The sequence below is a fragment of the Acipenser ruthenus genome, chromosome 6 (assembly GCF_902713425.1).
Source record: "Acipenser ruthenus chromosome 6, fAciRut3.2 maternal haplotype, whole genome shotgun sequence".
Taxonomy (NCBI): domain Eukaryota; kingdom Metazoa; phylum Chordata; class Actinopteri; order Acipenseriformes; family Acipenseridae; genus Acipenser; species Acipenser ruthenus.
In genome coordinates this window covers 68,433,254-68,442,316 of record NC_081194.1, presented here as the reverse complement: position 1 = coordinate 68,442,316, position 9,063 = coordinate 68,433,254, and the positions used below count along the sequence as shown (strand labels likewise).

Below are 9,063 nucleotides of genomic sequence, written 5' to 3'. Positions count from 1 at the left end.
ACACCCTGGGATCCTTCAAGAAGCTGCTTGATGAGATTCTGGGATCAATAAGCTACTAACAACCAAACGAGCAAGGTGGGCTGAATGGCCTCCTCTCGTTTGTAAACGTTCTTATGTTCTTACACCGGGCTGGTATTAGCGTGCTGCTTTACAAGCCAGTGGTACAATTACAACTGAGCAACCGAGTGCTACTCAGACTGTGATGAATAATAAAAAAAAGAAAAGAAAGTAAAATAAAATGCACTGTTGCGGCCTAAGTGTAGTCTGGTTTCTTTTTGCTGTAGTCCCGCTTCACTTCAGCTCTCCTTGGTTCTGTCTTCTGCATTCATTTTCTCACTCCAGCTTGTCTCTCCATCTGAGTAGCAGCCAGGCAACAGAAGCAGCAACCCACTACATATCCACTCATCCAGGACACAACCCCAATGCATCAGCCATCAATCCCAAGCAGACCAGGCTTCCCGCTCTCAATCCCCCGATGGTTGCAACATTTTGTCCCTTGGTTTGTGCCAACAATGTTGCAACTGGGTACCACTCGTGCGGCAAGCCAAGCCCCTAATTGATGGTGATTCTGACGTCCTCCAAACACCTGCTGCATTGGACTGTTTACCTTGGGTCACAGAACCTTCCTGAACGCTGGTACAGCAGACCCAGTGTCATTACAATATAATCCCAATCAAATACGGAAATCGTTTTATCAAAGTTTTGAAAAACCGACCTCTAGGCATTCTTGAATAGATGCCAGAATGTTTTATTTATTTTTTATTTCAAGTACTTCTCAATACTTGCTCCGCAGCGCCTCACAAAGCCTCTGGCTCCTCTCACTCCTATGCCTCCACTAACAAACTTACTGTGTTTTTTTTAAACAGTCCATGATCAGACGCACATAAACAGGTGGATTCACATACAGACATCGATGAAATGTAGACCTGTGCAAACTGTCCATTACTTTTTTATCCCAGATAAAATTTTACAGGACATTAGGACCTTCTATAAAATTTCAAACTTAAGCGTCCTGTGTCTTTTTACTCCTGTGCGAATCGACCATGTCAGTGTTATGTTAGAATTGATATAGCATTTCCAGGGTAACGTTATGATTGTGCAACTCTTAAATGGATGCTTTGAACGGTGCATTTGAAGATATGTATGTAAATACATATCACTCAAAGAACAAAACGGTTATTCTAGCCTTTGGAAAAGAAGGTTCAACTAAATAAGTTATTTATATCCGGTTCAATGTTTACAAATCATGCACAAAAGTGCCTTCTCAGGCCACAACATCGCATTTCATTTTGAATTTACTGACTTTTCTTAATAAAAACTAATCCATGCTGGGAGGTTACTAGACATCCTCTGCGTTTGACCAACTCTGAGGACGCCTGGTTTTTAGTCCCATGCAAATAATGCTGCCTTACAGCTCTGTCAATAACTCACCACTTTTAGATTTATGGTTATTTATAATGACATATATTTGTTGGGATGAGTAGATATTTCATCCATAACTTCAAACAGTAGTAAGACAATTGTGTCTGCTAATCCATCAGGGCATGCTGTTATTTATTGCAAGCTTGAATGCTTGTATCTTTATTATTTATTACATAAGAATTATTAATTGCTTTCTGCTCCATGTCCAAAAACCTTCTTACCTTGACACATTTCAGGGAAAATGTTTATTTACTATATTTTTTTATTAAGTACAATCATTATTATGGGTAGAGTATTTTACAATACTGCAGTGATTTTAGAAAGGGAATTTTACCCAGTAACCACAGTGTTCAGAATACAATATGGCTGTTTGGAACTTTAAATGCCTGCTGTGTCTGTCATAGAGCTTGTTATGTCTGTCATAGAGCTTATCTGGAAAACAGGATGCATCATCTACAAGTGATCTTGCTTGTAATAAACACATTCTAAACTACTCTGAATATGCTTACCACAGATGCAAGAGAGACATAAAACACCGGAAATAAATACACTTACGCCAATTACGCTATTTTTACATTTTATTTTCTATCTACGAGGTAAGTGAGGCACTAAAGGCAACACGGCATTTATTTGTTTGTCTAAAATATGTTTTAACTATAGCACTTTGTTTTGCAACAGTGTAATCTGTTACACTAGTACACAGCCGTTCATTTTTATATGATGGAGTTCTTTAATATTTATACATTGCCTTTGAAAGAACTGCCAACATGCTAATGTATCCCATTTGCTATGCAAATAGTGACAGTTGTTCAGAAATGCACTGAATATTTTATTAATGATCACCACCTAATATTTACAACACTAGAATTGTGAGGTTGAAAGCCAGCAAAGGAAGAGTAGACAAAAAATAAGACTTGACACCTTTTTTAGTTGCATGATTTTAATTGAAATGTACACTTACAGCATATATCTATAGTGTTTGCTAGATCATTAGGTTAAAAGTATCAGTACAGTTTAATCAATAAATTGTATTGATGTTACATGCAAGTAAAGTTCCAGGGAGCAGTTCATTTGATTTCATTTGTACACTTGCATGAAGCAGGGCACCAAGCCAAAACCGATGGGTGGCCACATCCAAAAGTCCCTTTCAGAGCAGGACAGTTGGAATACATGTCTGAGTAGGAACATGGGTTTGCTTTTAAGAAAGAGGGAAAAAACAGTTATATACTTGTATACATATGCATATATGCTGCAACAGGAACATAGCACATAAATTAGCATCTACAATGATTTTTTAGTTGTTCTGAACCAATAAAACCAATTTAGTTTTTAATACCATAAAGTAATAGCTTCTATACTTACTGCAGAGCTTATCTTCACAAGCACCTGGGCAGTCACCGTATGATGGACCAGCTTTGTAGGGTGTGGGTAATAAATTCTGGTTGTTTCCTCTGTACAGTGTAAGATACAAAACAGATCAGTATGTGCATTGAATGCCTAAATTTGTAAAGAATTGTTACTTATAGATACTTAAACTTTGTAACCGTGCAAAAGAAGTATTAGTTATATCCCAAAAATGTGCACTGTTTGTTTGTTAAAGAAGCCTTATAATGCTTAGAATTTTGCTTCAGGTTAAATTATATATATTAAAAAAGCATAACTTACGGAGGGCAGTACTGGCATACACAAAAATACTCATATTTAGAACCAGGGCAATGAGCAACTGCACAGCCAACCTTGTTAGACCTGTACCACACAACCTAAAAGGGGATTGAAAATCATTCACAGCAGGAACTTTTAAAACAGAAAAACACACATGTCTTTGACTAAAATGCATTGGTGGCTATCAATGTAGTTAGGGACAGTACTTTTTATTATTATTATCATAGATTCTGCTATGAAAAATTTGATGTGACATTGAAGATAAATAAAGGCTGCAAAATAAGATAGATGCTAACCTAAACTAGTGAGGGTATAGTTAGTAGTTTTACCTGGGTGTAATGCCCAACAACAGCACCATTTGTTGATCCAACTCCATACTTAAAATCTTTGACTTCATCATACCAGGCCTGGACTGCCATATCCCAGGAATTTGCACTGGAGGACATGTAAAGATTCTCACCACACCCGCTAGCTGTGAAGTTTAAAAACATATAAATGAGGGCTGTCAATTAATCGCAGTTAACTTCAGCGATTAATGCGTACATTTTTTTGGCGATTTTTTTTTTTTTTTTTTTTTTAAACACAAATTTATCCCACTCCTCTGTCCCTCTTAGCATACAGTAATTCATTTCCTGCTGCACCATTTTAATACACTCCAGTGCATGCCAGGATTGAATGAGTGTAGTCATTGTTTGAATATAAAATTAGTCACAGAACTGCATTATGTAGCAAAGCACTCAAGGACTTGAGAATAAAATATTAGACTTACATTTTATTTTCCTAACAAATAAACACTTATAAATTTAGATTTGGTTTATTTTTTATTTATTTATTTTTAACAAAGGCACCTTACTAACGCTCGTACAGATCGATCAATCACCTGTTTGCACCTGGTTACTGAGCGACTACAGTACTGTGTGTTGAGAAACTGGCACTGTCACCTTGCCAATGATGACACAAATAAAATGTTTATTTTGTTGTTCATTTCATTTGTTGTTATTTACAAAAATGCTGGCTGGTATGTGGAGTTGGGGGTTAAAGCATGTGGTGATTAACTAACTATCAATTACTACCTACAATAATTAATGTACTCACACGCCTTCACTAAAGGCAGTAAGTTTCACTGTAGCCTTCGGGATGAAATTGTTAGCTAGGTGGCTAGTAGCTACATTTTTTAATTAGCAGTGGAAGAAAACCGCTTCAGCAAGTACAGTAAAATCTGCCAGAACTGAGGGACACTGAATCTACTATTGGATACTTATGAGAGCATAACAAATACAAAAGAAAATAGATGTTTTAAGCAAAATATTACGTTAATGTTCATTATGGTAATTGTTTATTTTAGTTTTAAAATGTTAAGTAAAACGTGGCCTATTTTTTGATCTTGTTAGTACAACTGGGCCCTTTGCTAATTATAAAGAAGGACCAACAAATAGGATTCAGAATCCAGAAATAGGAAACAGGGTTTTTATGCAGGGATGTTTTTTGGATGATGATAATAAAAAATAATAATAATAGCAATAAAACAAAATTAAATGGATGCAGTAATCGTACCAATGAAATATGCGATTACAACCAAGGTTAACGGAGATTAAAATTTTTAAATCTCAAGATTAATCGCAATAAAAAAAAATAAAAAAATGTAATCGCTTTACGGTCCTTATGTAAATATATATATATATATATATATATATATATATATATATATATATATATTAGATGACCTGTTGAACAGATGTCCAAAACATCTGACTTTTTATAAATGATAGATGAATAGTAGTTATATTATTTTTTAAACACTGTGGTGGACCTATTTAGTCAGTCATTTTGAAAGGAATCTGTGGTCTAAATCATCTGAGGTTACAGACTGTATGTATACGAGGCTAAAAAAAGGTGCAATTGGGAGTAACAATGGGTGGGCAACTTTTTCCTATGATATGGTCGGTGTGATCTGACAAACATTCCTGAACAAGTCATTCAGTACTTAAAAAAAAAATAAATAAAATGTTTTATTTGTTAAAGCATAAACTTTTATTGTGGTGCATAATGCTTTTTAGTGCAAGTCCCATCCATTTCCAAATTCCGTCAAATCCATGTACTGGCTCTGAAGACAGATCAAGTAAACATGTCATTTTCACTGTTTCACCTTAACAAGTTCAAGTGGGCTGGCACTTGCTGGGTGTTCAGTGCTTGAGTGCTATTGCCAATGTTAACGTTACGTTGTGTAGCTGCACAACGTAACATTAGCTAAACTACTATGTATTTTTAATAACACACATCCTCTCTTAAAACAGTTAAATTACTGTATAATGCAAAATAACAACAAAACATTCTTCTACATCATTATATCAACTATCAGTCAGAATTATATGTCATATTTCTTGACCAATGCAATTAAACTTTAGAAATTAACACTTTTTGATCTAACCTTTCTTTTTATCAAAAACATACATTTGCACTGAATTTTTAAAACATAAACCCCTCAGAACCTGATTAGTACAGAAGTCACTCCTGCTAATTCTACTGCAGTTTTATATATAAAAACAAGCCCTGTCACGGTAATCACATTACAGTTACAGTAATGACAACATGCTACGGTAATGACTGTTGTGTATTTAAACAATGATTTAAGCAGTTTCTAATGAAATTACACAGACTCCAAATGCATATTTTCTATTGGAAATAGTAAAACCTTCAAATCCATTTAATGTTGACCAAGAGTAACATTGGTGATCAGCACTAACATTTCACTAATGTAGTGCCCCTCAAAACAGAGACAAATAATGTCTTTCCAACATATTATGTGTTTATCTGGTTGTACTTCTTTTAGTTTTGAACAAAACATAGATTCTGCCACAGGCTATAATGTAGCCCACATGTTTTGCATAAAGACAAACTAATCATTAAAGTATTATATTTTGCATTACTTCAGTCCACCTCTCCCAGCTCACTTTGTTAATTTAAATGTGTTGAAAGGAGGTGTGAAGAGCAACACCCAAATAAACCGGGAACTAACTCCCCAGTAATGTTGTTGAAGCTGTTGAAGCGGACACCCTGGGATCCTTCAAGAAGCTGCTTGATGAGATTCTGGGATCAATAAGCTACTAACAACCAAACGAGCAAGATGGGCTGAATGGCCTCCTCTCGTTTGTAAACTTTCTTATGTTCTTCTTCTTATGTTCTAGTGCTTTGTTTGATTAATTATTATGTGGCAATAGTAATATAGCTGGGTGTGGAGTTATTTTGTTTTTGCACAGTAATAGTGTGTTTTGAATGTATAAGGGATAAACAGTATAAAATGTCATCACACTTTTATTAAAATGTCACTACAACCTTTGTTTGGGCAAAAAGAGAGTCCAGCCCCAAGAACGAGCACATCAGTGTTAGGAACATGCAGATCAAATCCTTCAGTGTTAAGAACAAGCAAATGGAATAATTTGGACTCACTGGCTTTATTTTATGATAACCCTTGAAATACAGGGGGTGCCAAATATTATAGCCAGCTGTAATATCTGGCATCCTCCTAGGCAAAAAGAACAGGGGAGCCAAGGGACGGGCAAAAAAGCACAGCAGACACACTGAAGAACGTATTGCCCCAAGGTAATTCCACATTTTATATAGTGTGTGTACATATATCCTATAATAAATAAAGACTGTTTTGATGTAATGTGTTTCACACAACGGTATCCAATAATAAAAACATGCCAGCCACAGCCCTATATAGTAGTACTCCATTGAGGCTGGCTTTTCTATATATATATATAAAAAAAAAAACACCTTTCCCCGAAATAAAGCCAAGTGTATCCTATTTTAGACTTATATCTCTTAGTATAAATAGATGAGATTCGCAAACTACACAAAATGGACATCCCATTTTTGGATCATTATTGCATGTGCATAAACAGGACTTTCTCAAAATATTATTGCAATCCATAACCCAGGCAGGTGCAGTTCTGCCATAATGCTTGGGCGGGCATCGCACGGATTGTGTAGGTAGCTGGCGCAGTCCACGTGATAATCATATAATCAACTTGTTTTTGTCTAATCTGCACTGCACACAGCTTTGTTGTAAGTTATATATACAGGCTAACAAGAGAGAGATGAGTATTTTTCTCTCTCTGGTAATTTGTAACAATTGTAAATGTTCTAACGTCATCACTAGTAACCAACGAGACCACTCCGAATTACGCGAAAGGTGTCGCAGCCAAATGCTCACCCCTGGCTAACCTAGGCTAATTCTCACCCACGCGAATTTTAGCTTGGGCTAATTCGCGTCCCCTCGCGAGAATTAGCCAAGGGGTGAGAATGAACCTGGGCAAGAAATTCATCATACTGTCCCTTCCTATCTCCAATCCCTCGTGTCGCCTAAAATTCCCTCTTGCCCTTTCCGTTCATCCTCTACTGGCTGACTTGTTCTCTTCCCTTGTCCCCCTGTGGTGGAACATCATCATCGTCGTCATTTTTTTTTTTTTTTGCTTGTAATTTATACATTTAGTTTAATTTTCTGTAAGTCGCTTTGGATAAAAGTGTCTGCTAAATAATTAAGTTATAATAAAAAAAAAAAAAAAACTCAGGGTCCAGAGAGTTACGTCTTCGGAATGTAGATAAATAAATGAACCAGACACAACAGTAAGAATTCATACACATCAGCTTACTTCCACGAGTTTGATTTTACCAGGTTTGTGTTCTGGTACTAATATATATATATATATATAATTATTGCAATATGGTGCGGGGTAAGGAAACTTGTTCATTGCAATAGACAGGTGGTAAGATGCAAAACACCAGACACGGAGAGATCTTATATAAGTTCAAACACCACGGTGTCTGTATGTTTAATGGTTTTCAGATTGTTTAGCCTTCCAATAAAGCAACAGTTTATACTTCTTAAATCAAAAAGAAAAATAAACAGAACGTAATAATTCTTCAATACGTAAAACTAACAAAACAAACAATCACTTGCAGTCTCGTGGTTCAGATACAGAAAAGGGTCGTTTTCACCGGGTTCGGGTTCTCATTCAGTCCAATAATCCAGTCCACTAATCAGCGTCCAATTCCGTTCCAAAGTCATTGCCAAATAATCCTTTGTTTGTTTTGTTTATCTTTTCTTTTTCTCTCCCTCGCTCTACGCCCGCCGTCCTCCACGTCTTTTCTCCTCCACTACTACACACAGACGCAGATTGCTGGTCAGAGCATATTTTATACCGGTGCGCTGATTCGGGGCACCTGTCTCTTGTTCTCTTGTTGAGCTCGTTAAAGCTGGATACAAATGACAAGAAAGGTGAAGCAACATAACGTCCATCAATTATCCTACCCCGTGCCATATATATATATATATATATATATATATATATATATATATATATATATATATACACAGTGCCTATAGAAAGTCTACACCCCCTTTCAAAATGTTCACCTTTTGTTGCCTTATAGCCTGGAATTAAAATGCATTAAAGTTATTTTTTTTCATTTATCTACACATCCTACCCCACAGCTTCCAAGTGAAAAAAATATTCTAGAAATTTGTAGAAAATTAATTAAAAATAAAAACTGAAATAGCAATCCTAAATTAGCTCAGGTGTAACCAATTGCCTTCAAAATCACACACCAAGTTAAGTGGCCTCCACCTGTGTTAAACTGTAGTGATTTACATGATTTCAGGATAAATTCTGCAGTTCCTGTAGCTTCCCTCTTCTGGGTAGTGCATTTCAAAGCAAAGACTCAACCATGAGCACCAAGGCGCTTTCAAAAGAACTCCGGGACAAAGTTGTTGAAAGGCACAGATCAGGAGATGGGTATAAAAAATATCAAAGGCCTTGAATATCCCTTGGAGCACGGTCAAGACGATTATTAAGAAGTGGCAGGTGTATGGCACCACCAAGATCTTGCCTAGTTCAGGCCGTCCCTCCAAACTGGATGACCGAGCAAGAAGGAGACTGATCAGAGAGGCTACCATGAGGCCAATAGCAACTTTGC

General features: G+C 36.3%; 1 protein-coding gene across 1 annotated transcript; it reads right to left on the bottom strand.

Moving 5' to 3' along the window:
* Nucleotides 1–2,344: 2,344 nt before the first annotated feature.
* LOC117410550 (serotriflin-like) lies at nt 2,345–8,225 on the bottom strand. Its single transcript, XM_059025728.1, has 5 exons — nt 8,086–8,225; nt 3,414–3,556; nt 3,088–3,182; nt 2,785–2,873; nt 2,345–2,617 (listed from the first exon to the last, which is right to left on the bottom strand). Exons 2-5 carry the CDS (start codon nt 3,528–3,530, stop codon nt 2,490–2,492), a joined length of 429 nt encoding a protein of 142 aa, XP_058881711.1. The 5' UTR covers nt 3,531–3,556; nt 8,086–8,225; the 3' UTR covers nt 2,345–2,489.
* Nucleotides 8,226–9,063: the final 838 nt, after the last annotated feature.

Bases quoted from the DNA above. Each gene is read 5' to 3' on its own strand.
- LOC117410550 (XM_059025728.1), bottom strand. From the start codon at position 3,530: ATGTCCTCCAGTGCAAATTCCTGGGATATGGCAGTCCAGGCCTGGTAT. The intron at 3,183-3,413 runs GTAAAACTACTA...ATCCCCTTTTAG, and splicing joins TTGTTGGGCATTACACCCAG to GTTGTGTGGTACAGGTCTAA. The intron at 2,618-2,784 runs GTAAGTATAGAA...CTTTCTTAAAAG, and splicing joins TTGTGAAGATAAGCTCTGCA to CAAACCCATGTTCCTACTCA.